The sequence below is a fragment of the Phyllostomus hastatus genome, unplaced genomic scaffold (genome assembly GCF_019186645.2).
Source record: "Phyllostomus hastatus isolate PE091 unplaced genomic scaffold, TTU_PhHast_1.1 phas_contig_80, whole genome shotgun sequence".
In the NCBI taxonomy this organism is placed as follows: Eukaryota; Metazoa; Chordata; class Mammalia; order Chiroptera; family Phyllostomidae; genus Phyllostomus; species Phyllostomus hastatus.
The window spans coordinates 53191365-53207662 of NW_025333960.1; the positions used below are offsets into that span (position 1 = coordinate 53191365).

At 58.2% G+C, this 16298-nt stretch overlaps 1 protein-coding gene across 3 annotated transcripts in view; it reads right to left on the reverse strand.

Moving 5' to 3' along the window:
* The window catches only part of RTTN (rotatin), a 91483-nt gene that overhangs the window by 912 nt on the left and 74273 nt on the right, over positions 1–16298 (reverse strand). For 2 of the 3 annotated variants that reach the window (XM_045850265.1, XM_045850264.1), the window contains exons 40-48: positions 14329–14546; positions 9709–9814; positions 8841–8938; positions 7627–7704; positions 6470–6596; positions 4370–4572; positions 2845–3112; positions 1466–1569; positions 416–485 (exon numbers count right to left, since the gene is read on the reverse strand). In XM_045850265.1, the coding sequence (XP_045706221.1) occupies positions 416–485; positions 1466–1569; positions 2845–3112; positions 4370–4572; positions 6470–6596; positions 7627–7704; positions 8841–8938; positions 9709–9814; positions 14329–14546 (1272 nt within the window). The remainder of the gene's footprint in view (positions 1–415; positions 486–1465; positions 1570–2844; positions 3113–4369; positions 4573–6469; positions 6597–7626; positions 7705–8840; positions 8939–9708; positions 9815–14328; positions 14547–16298) is intronic. The other variant, XM_045850266.1, reaches the window with a different exon arrangement.

The following is a 16298-nucleotide window of genomic DNA, read 5'->3' on the forward strand; positions in this document are numbered from 1 at the left end:
CGGGGGCGACGGGCCCCGTCTGTGGAGGGCGGACTCAGCTGCCCGGTGAGCGCGAAGTCTCCTGGCCGGGCCGGGGTCAGCGCTGACGGGCCCGGCGCTCATCCCCCAAGAACCCAGTGCAGCCCAGGGGCCCGCCGGCAAAGTCCGGTGCGAGAGAAGTGACTTGGAGAAAGACTGCAGATGTGTTCGAAGGAACTACTGTATTTTATGACTTTGAAATGTCAGCATGAAAAGCACGGGCCGAATACTAGCACGCTGTACGAGGCTTCGACTAACAACCTCCTCGAACGTCGCTGTGCGACGGCAGCACGGAAGAAACTGCTCCTGCACCACGAACCGCCCCCATGCTTCATTCACCAGGGCGCTCGCGCCACACCTTCCGAGGTGAACCGCGGTCTCTCCCGAGGAAACTTACTTTTCTTTGCTGAGGAATACGCTTCCTCCACTCTTCTTTTCATCGACGGGTTCCTCAAAGTCGCTCTCGCCTGGGGAGAACACGGGACGACCCGAGGAGTCAGACCCGTCTCCGTGCGTGAGGGGTCAGGACACAGTCAGCGCCCCCCCCCGCCCGGATCCCTCCCCGTCGGTCCCACGTCCTTGCTGCCCCCTCCTCCCGCCCGTCTCCCTACCCTCGACCCCCTCTTCCACACTGCTGCACCCCCGTGTGGTTCCCTCTCGCTCCCGCAGGCCTCGGGGCCCAGCGCCAGCGCCCCGCGTGACCAGCCGGCCGGCAGAAATTCACTGAGTGGCGCTGGCGCACCAGGGCGCCGAGCCCTGGGGCCCAGGGCGACAGGGTGGCAGCAGCCCCCGTCCTGTGAGCGTGCGCGCGCACCGTCCAGCGGGACGAACAGCTGCCCCGACAAGCGCCGGCAGCTGAGAGCCCGTCGGGGACGCCGGTCCACGCTCTCACTGTCACGCGGCCACGACCGAATCCCCGGGCGTGCACGGGCCTCTCTCCCAGGGGTGAGACGAGGCGTCTGCACGGAGAGAGGAGACAGGCCGGACAGAGCGGGCGCGGGTCCCACCTGCTGCCCCGGGGGGCCGGGGCCGGGGCTGGGAGCTGGGCTTAGCTCAGAACTCAGCAACCAGCTGCACCAGAGGGAGGGAGATCCCGAGGCTGGATAAAACTTGGTTATTTGGTGTTATTTCAAGATGCATTTTTCCGTGACCCTTCTTTGAGCGTATAATAACATGGCACCAATACGGCAAAGCAGCTCACGCAAACGGGGAAAACTCAGCCCAAAGAAAGAAGCCCTTCAGCAAGGAGACCTGCCGGGGGGAGGGCTGGCGGCCGGGGGGAGGGCTGGCGGCCGGGGCTGGCCTGCGGACTGCTCGCCATGCGGGTGCGTGCACAGCACGCCACGGCCCCGAGTGGGTCGGGCCCGCGCTGATGCCCCACAGACGCCCCGGGTGCCCGAGGGGTCGGTGTTTGCCCCCGGGTGCGACGGGGGCTTCACGAACGGACCTTCTGGTAGTTGTGGGTCAGAGCCCAAAGCGCGGCAGCTCCGATCCTCTGGGTGCTCGGGCTCTCGCTCTCCAGACAGGCGGCCAGCACGCTGACGACTTTCTCTGCGGACCAACACAGAAAAGGGGTCGGACCGTCCCTCCTACCGCGAGGCACGAGGGAGGACGCCCGTAACGGGCTCCGCGACAGCCAGGCTGCAGCCGGGGCGGCAGCGCGGCCCGCCATCTCCGGCCCCTTCCCACAGCGGCATTGCTGGTCCGCCTGCAGCCATGGGGCAGTGAGGGGTTCCACGGTGAGCCGCACTAACAAGCTCTTTACAGCTCTCACGCCGGTGTGCAGGGACACAGACGTGCTCTCGCGATAAACCATAAAGACCGGTACGCGGACACACCCGCAGCTCGGGCCGCTGTGTAAACTGACAGTCAAGGAGCAGCAGGAGGCGAGCCTTGCGCGAAGGACCACGCGCTGTAGAGGAGCGTGCACGGCCGGGGTCCTGGGTGCCGGGGGAAAGCCGCTCAGACGCCCGTCCGCACGCGCGACGGGCCTTCTCCGCAAAGGCAGCCGCAGGGCGAGCACAAGCCTGGGACGGCCGCAGCCGCCTGCCCTTCTCGGCGGAGAGCCAGAGAGGCCGGGGCTGGGGGGACGGCCGGGCCGCTCAGAGCAGCACGGGGGCCAATGGGGTGGGAATTTTATCTCTATAGAGTGGGACTTCAGAGTTGCGAGACGTCTGCCATCGGGTCTCGGCCCCGCCTCGGCCACACCCCGCCTGCTGGTGCCCCCGGCTGCAGGGCTGCTCTGCAGAGAGCAGAGCCTGCCTGCTCCCCGGCGGGCCGGGCACAGACTCCCGACCCCAGCTGGCCCGGACGTCTCCCACCACTTCCCCACTTCTGAGATGGTTTCAGAGGGGAGTGTTGGCCTGTGCCACCTGGAAGGTGGTGGTTGTTTGCAGGAGAGACGTGGCCTGACGTGACCGGAAGCAAGGAGCCCTCAGGACCCATTCCAACAGCCAGGCCAAGCCCCATGCATGGCCCCGTCCACCGGGACCGTCGAAACCCGACGGGCCGGAACCGTCTGGGCCTGCGGACCAAAGCCAGCAGTGACCCTCACCCGGCAGGTGGCGGAGCCAGGGGGCTCTGCGGAGCCCGTGGGGGCTCCTCGAGGGCCGGAGCCCCACCTGGTCCGTCTCTGAGGCCAAGCGTCCCCCTGCCTCACCGTCTCCGCCGCCCACTGCGCCTTCCACAGCGCGGGGCTGGATGAACACTGGCAGATCACTGACACGACGATGCCGTGTTCCGGTCGGAACGGAGCGCGCTGTGCACCAGCACGCGCATCATCCAGGCCGCGCACGCACGCGGCGCGGTGTGTGAAGAGGCACTCACCGTTAGCCAGGACCCGGGGCTTCAGGGCGGGGCTGAAGCAGAGGTTGTGGAAGACGAGGAGAGGCAGGCTCGGGCCGCGCCGCGGCCGGAACCTGCTCATCTCCGCCAGCAGGTCCAGGCAGCCGTCCAGCCGCACGATCATCTGCTGCCCCTCCTCCCCGAGGGACAGGCTCAGGAGCAGCTTCAGCCAGAGGACGGCCAGGCGGCTGAGGTGCCTAGTCCCTCCTTTCGGCAATGCGAGCGACAGAAAGTGCTGTAGGAAGTTGGTCTGCGGGTAAACGGAGAGAACGTTACTTGCTTCGTCCCTCGGAGACCGATGAACCAGCCTTCTGCCCTTTCTCCCGACTTCAGTATCTCCGTCCTCCAGAACCTTCCAAGTGCTCCAGCTACGCTGTTTCCAGGTGCAAGCGAGAAAGTTAGGGAGAACAAAATAGTGCTCAGGTGTTAATTCTCAGTAATCCCTTTCTGAGGGTGGATGGAGCAGTCAGAGCCAGCTCTTACTGATCTAGGACTGGGAGTTCAGGGTGGGGGTTGTTTCGGGCCTCCTGGGTTTTCCCCGTCTTCCGGCACTTCCGCTGCTCACTAACAGCTACCCTGTGGGGAGGACAAGGAAGCAACCCCCGCCCCCCCCACCGCCGGACGGCCGCCAGAGGGGAGGGGACTGGGGGGGCATGGGAGAACCTGGTGAAGGGGAACACGGGGCACCAAGTCCCGGTTACAGGATAAACGAGCCGCGGGAATGTGGAGAGCGGCGCAGGGGAGCAGTCAATGACGTGGTAATAACTTCACTGCCTGCGGGGACGGGGGGGTCTGCACTCACTGCGGTGGTCGCGTCCTAGGATACGTCGATGTCAAATCACTGCGTCGGACGCCTGAAACGTGTACTAGTAACAGATGATGTGATCGTACATCACAATTTTAGGGATTCTGTGGAGACGCCCCTCAATGAGGTCTAACTGAACGGCTGTACTAGAATTTATTTCGACCATTCAATCCCTTTTAAATTAAAACCAGCGGTAAGAAGTCCAGTTGGGAGTCCCAGGGGGCTGATAAAATCACCTTCCGTCGTACAGCAGTCAGGTCTAACTCAGAGAAAAAGGGGCCGTGATTTCATAAACCATCCTGACAATGTAAATTGCACTGAAATTGTCACTGCTCAATTTGCTCTTGTTTAAAGACCGATATATTACTTTCATGATCTCAAATAAATGTAAGACAGCTGCCTTTCATCTCAGACTGATAAAACATAATCCAGAGCAAAGAAGATGAACTGAAAGGAAATGGTGTGATCAAATTCCAGCCTCTGCAATTCCCACGCAGCAACTTCCAGCCGGCTTTGAACAAAGGGAACCTCGCCGTGGTTTCACCACCCTTTCCGATCACACGTCTTGGTGTCGAGCGAGTTAATCCGAGAAGCTGAGGTCTGGGCTTCTCACTGCTGCCCCGGACGGGAAGGGAGCCCACTCCGCTGCCCCGCGGGCGGACGACGGCGCAGAGGACGGCGGAGGAGCGCGCGGGCACGTACCTTCTGGATCACCCCTCTGCAGTCATGCGACAGGGCCAGGTTGGCGAGCAGCAGGAAGACCGCCTGCTGGACGGCGGTGCTCCCCAGGGGCGCCTGGGAGGCCAGCTTCAGCACGCACAGCATCAGCGAGCTGCCGGGGCCGCCCCTGCACACAGCCGGCACCGGAGACGGCCCAGGACTGGACCAGCAGAGAGAACTGCAACCTTAAAGACAAGAGCTCGTCACAACGGCTTCTCAGCTTCCCTGTTTAGCTCCACACACCCTCAGCGGCCCAGCCTCTCAGTCTGTGCGACAACGACCTGGCCATCGGCCCGTGAACTGCGGGACAGCACTCGGGGCTGGTGCTGCCTGCCCAGCGAGCCGAGTGGCCCTGCTGTCCTCACGGAGGCCTTGCGATCGCAACAGAGACCTGCAAAACACTAGTCTACTTTTTAAAAAAGACAATAAGCGTAACAGGGGTTTTAAATAGGTCCTAAATTAGACATCTAATTAAACAGGAAAAGAGGTTTAGAAATGGGGGGTAACTTGGTCCAGTGCCTTCATTTCCCGGAAGGAGAAACACGACAATGCTGTGGTGTGGGCACAGGACAAACGCCACAGCCACAGACGCCGGAAGAAGGGCACAGCTCAGAGAGGCCAGCGACCCGCTCAGGCCGCACAGCTCGCAAGCAGCCCCAGGCAGCAGTGGCACCCCCAGTGCTCCCCTCTCGTGCCTCCTCAGTAAATTAAACCACCACCCGGGAGTCACCGAGCGAGGAAGAAGATCACACGGGAACCAGAAGGGTGTGGGACTGTAACGCAGCAGAAGCAGGGGCTGAGAGGCCCTGGCGGCCCAGGCGCGGGGCCGGCTAAGGCACGACCACGTTCTGTGAGACAAACTCACACGGGGCCAGCACTCTCAACACACACCCCGACCTTCCCGTGTTCGCACCGCACAGCAGCGTGCAGACACCGCTGTTCCCACTCGCTGTTCCGTGAAACTGTCACGAATGAGGCGATGTTGCTTGGAAGCAACCCAGACAGGAAAACAGGAAGTTTCCTCCTCAGTTTAGTTACCTGATCACATTCTCATAGTTACATCACTTGTAAGTATGAAAGTCACACAGATAACAGTTTCGAAAGACTGATATTAAAGGAAGTGGATTTTTTTGCTCAACAGTTAGCCACTGATTCTTTTTCCCTCCTTCCTTCCCCAAACCCTAAACTGAGGGGTAATGGGGCGGGCAGAGTAAGCGCTAGGGAGACGCACACCCTGCACCCCACAGAGAGTGCGCTAGGGCTCGAAGGCCGGTGTGGCCGGCCACAGGCGAGCTGCGGGGACCCCACAGACGGACAGTTCCAGAGGGCAGTAAGCTCATCACGGCACTGCCTGGGGGCCACATGGGCTCTGCTCTGCTGCTGAGTTCCAGTCCTTCCTCTGCACACCTTTCTCTCCTTGGACAGCCCCGCTGCCACGCTGCTGGACGTGGGCAGAGAAAGCGCACAACCTTGGGGAGCACCAGCAATCCCGCCCCACCCCCCAGCAGTGTCCTGTCCCCCCACTCACGCAGCCTTTCGCTCACAGCCTCAGCTCCCCTCACACCACCTCCTCCCTGTCTGCGCTGGCCCTCAGCGGCAGGCCTCCACAAATGCATGGCCCATAGTAGGTGCTCAATAAAACGTCCCGCCCAGGAATGAAAGGAAGGACAAGGCGTCCAGCTGTACCAGCCATCACCAACCCACCGTATTCAGAATGACCTTTCATCAAGCCAGTGCCCTGCTCTCAAAGCTATCAAAGTTTTAGCCTTTCCCTATGTTTTAAGGGCTGACATCCTAATTTTCACTCTCAATTTTCCTACGAAGTTCAATTCCTCACTGATAGAATGAGGCCAGTTTCTCCCCCTCTGTTCCCTGAGCTGGGTCACGACTTCTCCACAACACACGAACACACCTGCCTGCTCTCAGATACCTACGAGGCAGCGAGCCCTCGGCCCGCACACCCCGATGAGCAGGAGAAACACTCCGAACCATGTGCTGGTTTTGCCCGCCCACTGTAACCAGGGCACAGGACGCTGGGACTTGAGCGCACCCCGTCCCTGAAAGGCAGGCCGAGCTCATTACCGCTGGGGAACTTGGCAGTGTAGACGCACAGCAGCTGCAGGGCGACCTGCATCAGGGAGTCGTCCATCAGAAGCCAAGGCCAGAGGGCGTGCAGCACGGGCGCGAGGTGGGCCGCACGCGCCGCCTCCTGTTGCGGGCGGGAAAGAAGGCAGCACTGGTCAGAGTGCAGGGAAATGCAGCACGGGGTCAAACCCCAAACAGCAGTCCCCAGCGCAGGCAGACGACGACCGGATCTACCCTGTTCTGATGAGCGCACGCTGGTCCCGGGGGCCTGTGCCCCAGCAGCCCCGGGGGCCGGGCCAGCGTCAGGAGTCCCGTCCACACCTGGGAGGCCGGGCAGACGACGTGCGTAAGAAATGGAGCAAAACAGCTCCCAACGTATCAGTTAAGCAAGACAGTGCCATCTGACAACACTGAATAAACCGTAAGTGCTCTGATGCGGTTGAGAAAGGGGATTTTCTGCTGAGGCAAACGCTCTCATCAACTCGGAGCTCTCCCTTCCGCCCTCTCTCCGAGTGTGTGCGTGTGTGTGTGTGTGTACACGCACACCCAGTGTATAGGGGCAGGTAGAAATAAACCAGGTAGGGGTGTGGCAGTGTTTTTAAGCTGTTGCTCACACCAGAGCGAGCGGGCACCTCCGCGGCTCCGGGCCGGCGGGACTGGGGGTGCAGGGCCCCCCCAGGTAGTGGCCATGGCTCCACTCAGCCGTGGTGGGAGCTTCCCCCCACGGCAGCCGGGGACACGCTCGTCCTCTCCCGAGGGACGCAGACACCTGCACTCGCTCCCTGGGAAGGCGTCTGACAACCAGCCGCCTCCGAAACTCCTGCCTCAAAGACACACGCAGCGTCTCGCTCCGTCCCGGCAAGAACGGGGGCGATGCCCCCACGGGACAGAAGGGGGCGCACGCCTGCTTGAGCCACCTGACGCTGGAGTCTCAGTGATAAAAAACTCGGACGTGATGGGGACCGTCGTCAGTGCCGAGGGACGAGGGACGAGAAGGTCAGGGGCATCGGTGTGAGAACAGAGGCGAAAGACCAGTCGGCTGCGCATCTGAAAAGCTTCCCAGGGTTTCCCGCTCTCCCGCCCGTGGATCTCACACAGAGACGGAGCTGCCCCAGCGGCGCTGCCAGGAGAACCTGCGAAGTAGCGCTACTCACCTTACATTCCTCGTTCTGATACAGGCAGTTCCTCAGCAGCTGCATGGCCGTGCCCAACTCTCTGGCGAAGCCATCCTCCTGTGCAGACAGAGCGCGGCTGAGCAGCGGGAGCACAGAGGCACAGCCCCCATCAGGCACCCCAATTCCCAGTCCCTCGGGCCCCGGTGCGGCGCAGCCCCGCCCTCGCCGCGCCCGGCCCGTCACTGCCGGGAACCGCGGAGCTCCTGAGCCCTGAAGGGTGGCGCATCTCAGGAAGCACACCCACCACAGGAAGGTGGCTTCTGTTCTCGCGCGCGTGGAGAGACTGAGATAGGCAGTAAGCTCCCTGTTTCATCTCAACAAAGTGAAGCAGGCACCCACGGGTGCTCGGTCACCGCAGGTGTGGGCCGGCCTTCCCAATGCCGAGGGAAAGGGCCTGGGCCGAGCGAGGAGGCCAGAAGCGAAGCTGGAAGCCACGGTAACAGCCGGCATCAATCTCGTGATGAAGCGTGGCTTCCACTTGGTTTCTCACCGAACGCAGCTGAAATGGGTGATTCCACAGACGGCTCCCCAGTGGCCTCAGCTGCACACACGAGTGTGCATTTACATATTTACAAATACACACACTCCCGTCTTCTCAAGGGGCCTGTGTGGCAGCTCTTTCTCACCAGGGTCACTACTATTAACCACTGCTACCCCATGAAAACAGTGTTACATCAAGTGTACGTACACACGCAGTTGGAACGACTACCCCAGCAGAAGGAAGGGGTGATCACACTGGGAACACCCGCCCCACGGCCCAGCAGGCCGGGGGCAGACCCTGGCCTCACCGATTACTAGCCGCGCGACTGCGCTGCCGTGAGTGTGCCCGGGACGGCGCACAGGGAAGGTCGGAGCAGCGCCTGCCGGGGGAAGTCAGGGCTCACCCCTAGGGCGCCTGTGCTCACTCAGAGGGATTTGCTTCTGGTGCTACGGTACCACACATGCTCCAAAACAAACATCCGTAAGAACAAACATACGCCTTTCATTTAAGGATCTTCAAAGGGGAACTAAGACACAGCACAAACCCCCCGAAATGGCTAACGTAGAAACCCCACTGACTTATGACTGGGCCTTCCCTCTAACTGAGACACTCGGGTGGACCCCGTGTCGGTGTCATCTCTGGGCACCAGGAGGGCACTGGCGAGAGGGTCTCTCCGTGGCGGGGCGCTCGTCCCGGAGCCCCGGACCCCTACCTTTCTCCGCAGCACCGCCCTGCCCGGCCGCAGGGAGTCGAGGCTCAGCTGGGCGTGCACGTGCTTCATCTGCGCGACGCAGCTGCCTACCAGGTCGGCTGGAAGACAAAACCCCACGCCAGCCGAAGGATAGCCACGTCCCGGGAGCTAAAGCCGCATACGTCAGTCAAACGCTCAAAAGCCCACTTTACACTGCGGACCAACTCCACCTGAGCATTTTCAGCGAGCGAGGACTGAGTCAGAGGAAACAGTGTGAGGGAGGGAACGGGCCCAGCCCGGCCAGGCTCCAGCTCAGCGCAGCACCCCGGAGCCCGAGTTCCCTTCTGGGATGGGCGCCCTGTGTCCCCGCGGTGACCCGCAGCGGGCGTCAGGGACCTGGCGGTGCTGGTGCTCCCGCTCCACTCTCAGACCCGGGCTCTCGCTCCACTCTCAGACCCGGGCTCTCGCTCCACTCCCGGACCCGGGCTCTCGCGCTCTCCGGATGAGCCGCTGCAGGACTCGGGGTGGGAGGGTGCGGCTCGGGATTTGCGTTGAAATACAGGATCTTCCAATGCTGCTGACATCACCATCAAAACTATGTTCTATTTTTTAGGTATGTAACGTGCTAGTGGCTACTAATATCTAGTTATTATAAAATTAAGTGGTGTTACTTTTTAAGCCTTTATAATATTTAGAGAGTTCCAAGAGCAGAAACCATTGCACACAAAAAATTTACACATGTTATCTTATCATGTTACAAGTGATGCATGCTTAACTGTTTCTAGCGACCCTGAAAACGGAAGTGTTTCACATGCGGAGTCAAAGGAAATGAACACGAACAAGCAGCAGCGCCTGAACCTGAACGCCAGGTGCTGCCCGCGCAACCCACCTTTCAGGGCGAGCCTCTGGGCCTGTCGGCTGGCGGCCAGCAGCGCCAGCAGCCCGCGCCCCGCCTCGCTGCTCAGGGGGTCTCCGGGGGGCTTCCCTCTGTAGCACTGCAAAGAGAGCAGAACACCCATGCATCACGCCCCGAATCTAGACCCTCGTCTTCTCCCACCAGCCTGCACCCGGGGGTGCACCCGACCGCCGTCCTCCCAGGGTCCCGCTGCGGAACAAACGGGACCGTCACCCCCCGGGGTGCCCCCGACCTGCACCTGTCTGTCCGCCCGCCCCCTGGAGAAGGCCTGACCTCGCCTCCTCTCCTCTGCGCTCCCCAACTACTGCGTGCCTGAGCTCTGCAGACCTGAGCAGACTCAGGTGGGACTGTTGTGGTAAGAGTCTCGTGTGCAGACACACACATTTCTACTACGATGTCAAAGGGCTCGTCAGTTCCAGTGGCAGAATCAAGAAGTTCCTCATTATATTTATAAATATCAGTTAACTCAGATTTCACTTTTCTTTCTACCAGTTAACTTCCAAAATAATCCAGCTTGATAATATGGTGATTAAAACTAAGCTTAAATGACAATTTCCCATAGAACATACTACGGCTTAATTGCTGGATACAGCTCCACTCACAACTGGGTGCGCGTTTGGCGCTGAGACCCGGGAGGGAAGGGCCTGCGGGGTGGGGGCGGGGCCCGTCCTCGGTGTCCCTGGCTGTGGTCCGGGCTGCGGGTGAGACGTGCTTTGCCTCAGGCCAGGGCTGCTTATCAGATGACGGTCTCACTGGGTGTAACCGTGAGGTGGGGGCAAGCGTCCCAGGACAGTGAGAGCGTGTGGAGTGAATCCTACGGTCCGCCACGAGAGCCCTGCTCTCTCTGTGAACTCAGCGGGAGGACTGCTCTCCTACACACAGACGCGCCGAAACGGCTGAGTCAGTGATCCTTCCAACCTAAGTCCCTCCCTCAACCCAGCCAGAACTTTAGCGTTAGGGGGGATGAGCATGCTCAGAAGATTCGATCTCAAAAAAGGCCTCCTACGCACCTTTCCCCTGGAAGGTGCTGGAAGAGACACTGTCCTGGCATGGCCCAGGAAAGGGGGGCGGGGACAGAGGACAGAGGAAGGAGATGGCAGCAGACAGTGAGGCCTAAAGGAATTCCCCAGGGAGGAGGGTGACACTGGGCACCAGGCCGTCACCAGGAACTGAGAGTGATTTCCTCCGGAGGAAAATGAGGCTGAGACAAGTTCAGACGCTTCTGAAATCTCCTGAGAGGGACAGGGAGCTTATCAGTGGTAACAGAAAAGTCAGCAAATTGAAAAACGATACAGTTTGCCGCTGAGAAAAAAGCAAGCTGTGCCGGAAACGGAAGGTGAATGCGTGTGCGTTGCCCTCACCGCACGCTGAGTAATCGCTAGTCAACGTGGGGGTGCGTGACTTTGGGGGACCAGGAGGGGGCCCCCGTGGCTGGGTGGGGGCTGGGGTGTGGGGCTGTCCTCCGCAGCAGGAAACCAACGGGCGCTGTCCCAAACTGAGTAACCAAGGCAGAGCACTCCTGTTATCTCTACGTGTTCGCAAATGGAGCTCACTGAGGATCACAGCACGAGGGCAGGCAGAACTCCATCAAGTCAAGTGCTTTCAGCACGTTATGGTCGAAACCCGACTAATAGTTTCTTAGTGGATGTTCAAATGCCGGCCCTTGGAAGGCAACTGGCCGAGGCCGAGGCTGGTGTGGCCCCGGTGCACGTGAGTTTGACACCCTGCCTTACGGAGTGCCGCCGCAGAGCAGCCACTTAAACGGTTCTCCGCCAAGGCACTTCAGTTGGAGGCACGGCACGATAAGCGGCTGGAAGAATGGAGAGCTGAGTCAGAAGAGGTTCAGTGATGTGCCCAAGACCACACATCAAAGACTGGCCTTTATTTATGTTGTTGCTGCCTGTAACGAACGTACGGCACAAACCATGGCTTACATGGATGTATGTTATTTATTATAATGCGCTGCTCTTTGATGTGGCTTAGTGATATTTTAATTCACCTGTCTTACAGAAAGCAGGGCAGAGACGACAGTGCTTGCAGTTGAACGAGCTCACCGGTAACGCCCCGCCTCCCGCGGGCACGGTCCCAGGGCCGAGTCGCAGGCCCGGCGCCCTTCCTCACTCCGTCTGCGCCCTGCCCGCGCCCTCCCGACCGACACCCCGTGTTCACAGTCGGCTGTTCACGTGTGCGAGAACAGTGTGACTTGTCGGGAAACACGGTTTACGTCCTTGGTCAGTACACCCACATCCACACCGAACACCGCATGCACTGGGCGCCGTGGAGGGGAAAATTAGCTCGTCATTGGGAGGATCGCTGCGACAGCCCTGCGACTCGTTCTCCTCGACCCAGGAGGTAACAGCACAAGATTAAAAACGGTGACTTTTATAGTATTATGAAACATTGAAGAAAAACCAGGACGTGGTACATTTAACACAATCCTGTGGCACTGCTTCCCTGCGTGTAGCATGTCAACACGGCTCCTCCTCCCCGCGTGGCCCCGTGCCCATCAGAAGCCCAGTCACAGCTCCCTGAAACACAGCACCACCAACAAGCAGGAGAAACCTTGACCCCCTCACCCCCAGGCCCCGGAGGCCTGGCTGCGGGGCCCTCTGGCCTCCCTCCGGGGGAGAGAAATCAGCGCGCACCGTGGGTCGGTCCGGCCCCCGGAGGGGGAGAGCGGTCAAGGAGCGCCGGGGCCGGGGCCCTTCCCCTGCAGAAGACTGTTCGGCCGGAGCCAAAGCTCAGAAAAGACTGTCGTTTTGGGTTGGGGCTGGAGGAGTTCTGTCTAGGTGTGAATTTGAGTTTTCATGATTATGTATTTTTTTAAGTACATCTTTTAAATCCTCACCCAAGGACATTTTTTCATTGCTTTGAGAGACAGACACACACTGATGTGAAAAAGAAACATCGACTGGTTGGTTGCCTCTCATACTCGCCCAACAGGAGGTGGAACCCGTAACCCAGGTCCGCGCCCTGACCTGGGGTCAAACCCACCACCTTTCCGGTGTACAGGACAGCGCTCCGACCCACCGAGCCACGCCAGCCAGGGCGCTTATTACGTCCGTGAAAGTGCCAAACAGCACCCAGTGACTCATGGGGGAACAGAGCCTGCTGTTCTGATGGCGAATGAGATCAGTGAACCGTGTCCAGTTTTGGTTGCAAACGGAGAGAAACTGAGTGGAATGAGGATCGTAGCTCCAGGGAAGCTGCGTCCTCCCAAAAAGAAGGGACAGGGAGACACTCTCTGGGGACCCTGTTCCCCCAGAGACCCAGAGTCTGCCCAGCTGCTGGAGGGCAACAGGGAGGAAACTCAGGCCCCTTATCAGGCTCCTCATCGCGGCCTCCCAGGCAAGAGCGGCCGGCTGGGCGGAGCCGCGCTCCTGAGACGCCTGTGACCCCTCCTCGGGCAGGTGTGGGCCGGCCGGGCAGCCGCCGTGACCGCTGGCGGCCTGTCCGCATTCCAGCGCAGCCAAGGCCTCGGGGGCACGAGCGCGTGGTCGTTCCGGAAAGGTCTGCGTGAGCAGGGCTCACACAGGCAGGAAAGGGCAAACCCCCGCGTCCTGGGAGCAGAGGGCCGGCCACAGACTGGCGTCCTGCCGACTGCGCAGCAGGAGGGGACCGGCCACGAGCGAGCCGGCTCTCCTCCGCCTCACGGCGAGAAGACAGAGCAGGACGCCACACGGTCCCTGCAAATAGTCTCCATGCCCAAAACCTAGCACCTCCTGATGGTAAAAGACAGCTGTCCGCCTCAGGAAACACTCCTGGTTGTTTTCACTGTTGCCCTATTTATAAAATGACAATACAGAGATTTTCTAATGCTTTTGATGAAACAGAAAGCGTGGTCTGTGTTTTAGGATTGCAAAAAAACAAGGGAGAATATAAAGCAGGCACCCAAGCTCGGAAAGGGGGGGGCGTGTCCTCACAAATGTAGCAACCAGGCCTGCCATCTCGTATACACGAGCTCCTCAAATACGCATGGTTCATGTAGGTGAATCAGGTGTCACTGGGGTGAGTACATTTTCAAAGACGGAAACGGTCTTTAAAATGGAAACAAACTGAATTACACCATCACCCTGGAAACATACCCAGTGGCCGCGGTCAGGATGAGACACACTATTCTGATACCCTGCTGGACTCAGACCGCGAGTATTTCACTCTGAGTTTCTGTGTCGTATTCTCGCCAACACCAGAGGGTGGGACTGAATAGGAAATGGTTCCTTTAACTACATGTATACTCTTGTATTACTTAAGTAGTCATAATGAGTATTAATTATTCTTTTTCTAAGATCTATGTATTTTTTTATTTTTAGAGAGGGGGGAAGGAGAGGAGAAAAAGAAACATCAGCGCGAGAGGAAACATCGATCACTGCCTCTTACAGGTGCCCTGACCTGGGAGCAAACCTGCAGCCCAGGCATGTGCCCTGACCAGGAAACGAACACGTGACCTTTGGCTTTGCAGGATGATGCCCAGCTGATAGCCACACCTGTCCGGGCAGTATTAATTACTTTTTAATTCAAAAGATTGAATTTTTTTTTTTTTTACAAAACCAAGCCTGAAAAAGTAAAGCTTTAAAAGCTCAAGAAATTGCGCACCTGAATCATGACTTCACTGAGTCGTTCTAGAGACTTCTGACCTTCCCGCGTGTCGTCGAGGAGGGAAGCCATCGTCGGACCGTGACCCGAACTGGCTGCATCCTTATCCCGAAGACGCCGCTTTGCTTCTTCGGTCAGGAGCACGGCGAGGAACTGCAGGCTGGCGGTGCAGAGCGCGGGGCGGGAGGCGGACAGCCCCGCGCACTGGCAGAGCCTGTCTGGAAGAGAGGACCGTTCCGCGCGTGAGGGTCGGACAGTGCCTCGAAACAGAGGAAGGGGGTCAGAGTGCTCCCAGTAATTTTTAAGGGAGGGACGCGATCAAGGATGACCAGAGTAGGTCTGGTGTTCGGGAGTAATTTAAACAGTACTGAGACAACACACGGAATCAAGGAATCTACTTAATCTTCATTGCACCTTTTACATGAGCTCTTTTTTTTTATGTGAATGAGTGTGTGTGTACAAATGCACACACGCGTGTCTGCCAGGACCCAAAACACTCCTTGTAAGAGGGATGTGTACAAATGGCTATTGATCCCTCTGGGGTCTGCTGGGATCCACAAAGTCTCTAGAGTTCTTAACTTTTTCGTTTTTATTTCATCGCTAACCTAAAAAGAAGCTAAGGCAGCTACACCCTGAATTACTGAGATGGCCACCTCGTAAGTGTGACTACGTTTCCCCTTCCAAACCAGCTGATGCTGAACGGGACCCAGAACGAGACGGTGCGCAGCGCTGGCGGCATGGAAGGGTCACGGCCGTTCCGCGGGAGAGCACGGGCGTGAGGGACGGAGGTGCAGACTCGGCAGGGCGGGGCGAGTCGGGAGGCCCACACTCAACCAGCCGCACTAGTCTCCTGCTGTGAGCGCTGATTAACGCGATCAGAGGAACGTGTACTGCGTGACGGTGATTTCATTAAATTGCTAGCACCGGTTTACAATTGCGTTGTTTTAGGTGTTATTTCAGATTCACACTTGTGTACGAGTTATCACCGGGAGACTTTCTACCGAGACTGAGGTTACCGAAATGCTCGTGTTCTTCAGTGACCTAAGGAAAATACTTCAGTCAGCAGTGGATTCCTTGAGAATTGTGTTCATGTAAATCATGTCTAAATACTAGTCCAGTTTGAAAGTTTGAGCAAAGATTGTTACCGATGACGTAAGTTGCAGTAACCACAAGATATTTTAAATGCGTGTGCATACATGGCATAGCAAATAAACAAACAAAAACAAGCAAAAACATCTCCATGGCAAGGAATGTCACGGATTGTTATTAGTTATGTTTTCATCGGCATCACAATGACCAAAACCAACTGTTTACACAGTAGGTTATTTTTGATCAGCACCACTACTATATAAAATTGTGTGTATGTGTTTTGCAGAAAGATTTTTAATTTAACGTGTCTTGATTGTATCCCTAGGGAAACAGTGTCAGGTCAGCAGGCTTAAATCAGGGCGGCAACCCTCCCCGCAAAGGCCCTGAGGGGGTGATATTCTCAGCCCGCGGGCCACAAGCCTCAGTCACAGCCAGCTGCGGATGCCAGCGCGGAGGAGTCACACCCTGGGCGGGAAGGGGTGGGGCTCGGTGCAGCCCTGCTCCGGTAACACTGCGTTTCCATAGCAGCTCACAGGCCTGGCCGGGCCAGCTGGCTCAGGCGCCCGTGCATCCCATTAGGCATCTTGCTTTGCCTTATTAGTGATTCGGGCAGTGAAGCCCCGTGCATGCAACAGGCAAATCTCCGCCTCAGCCAGTCAATCAATCAATTTCAACTTTTCCTTCTTTTACTAAAATAAAGATCTCTAAATGGATACTATTCCCCTTAGGGAACTCCTATATACAGGTACCTAACAACTCCGTTTCCTGTTATACATGTATTTCTCCATAAATCTTACTTTAGAACAAATCTCTGGTTACAAAATATATCACACATTTAACTTACAGAATGACCAAATGCTGAAATAAAATGTGGGAAAAAA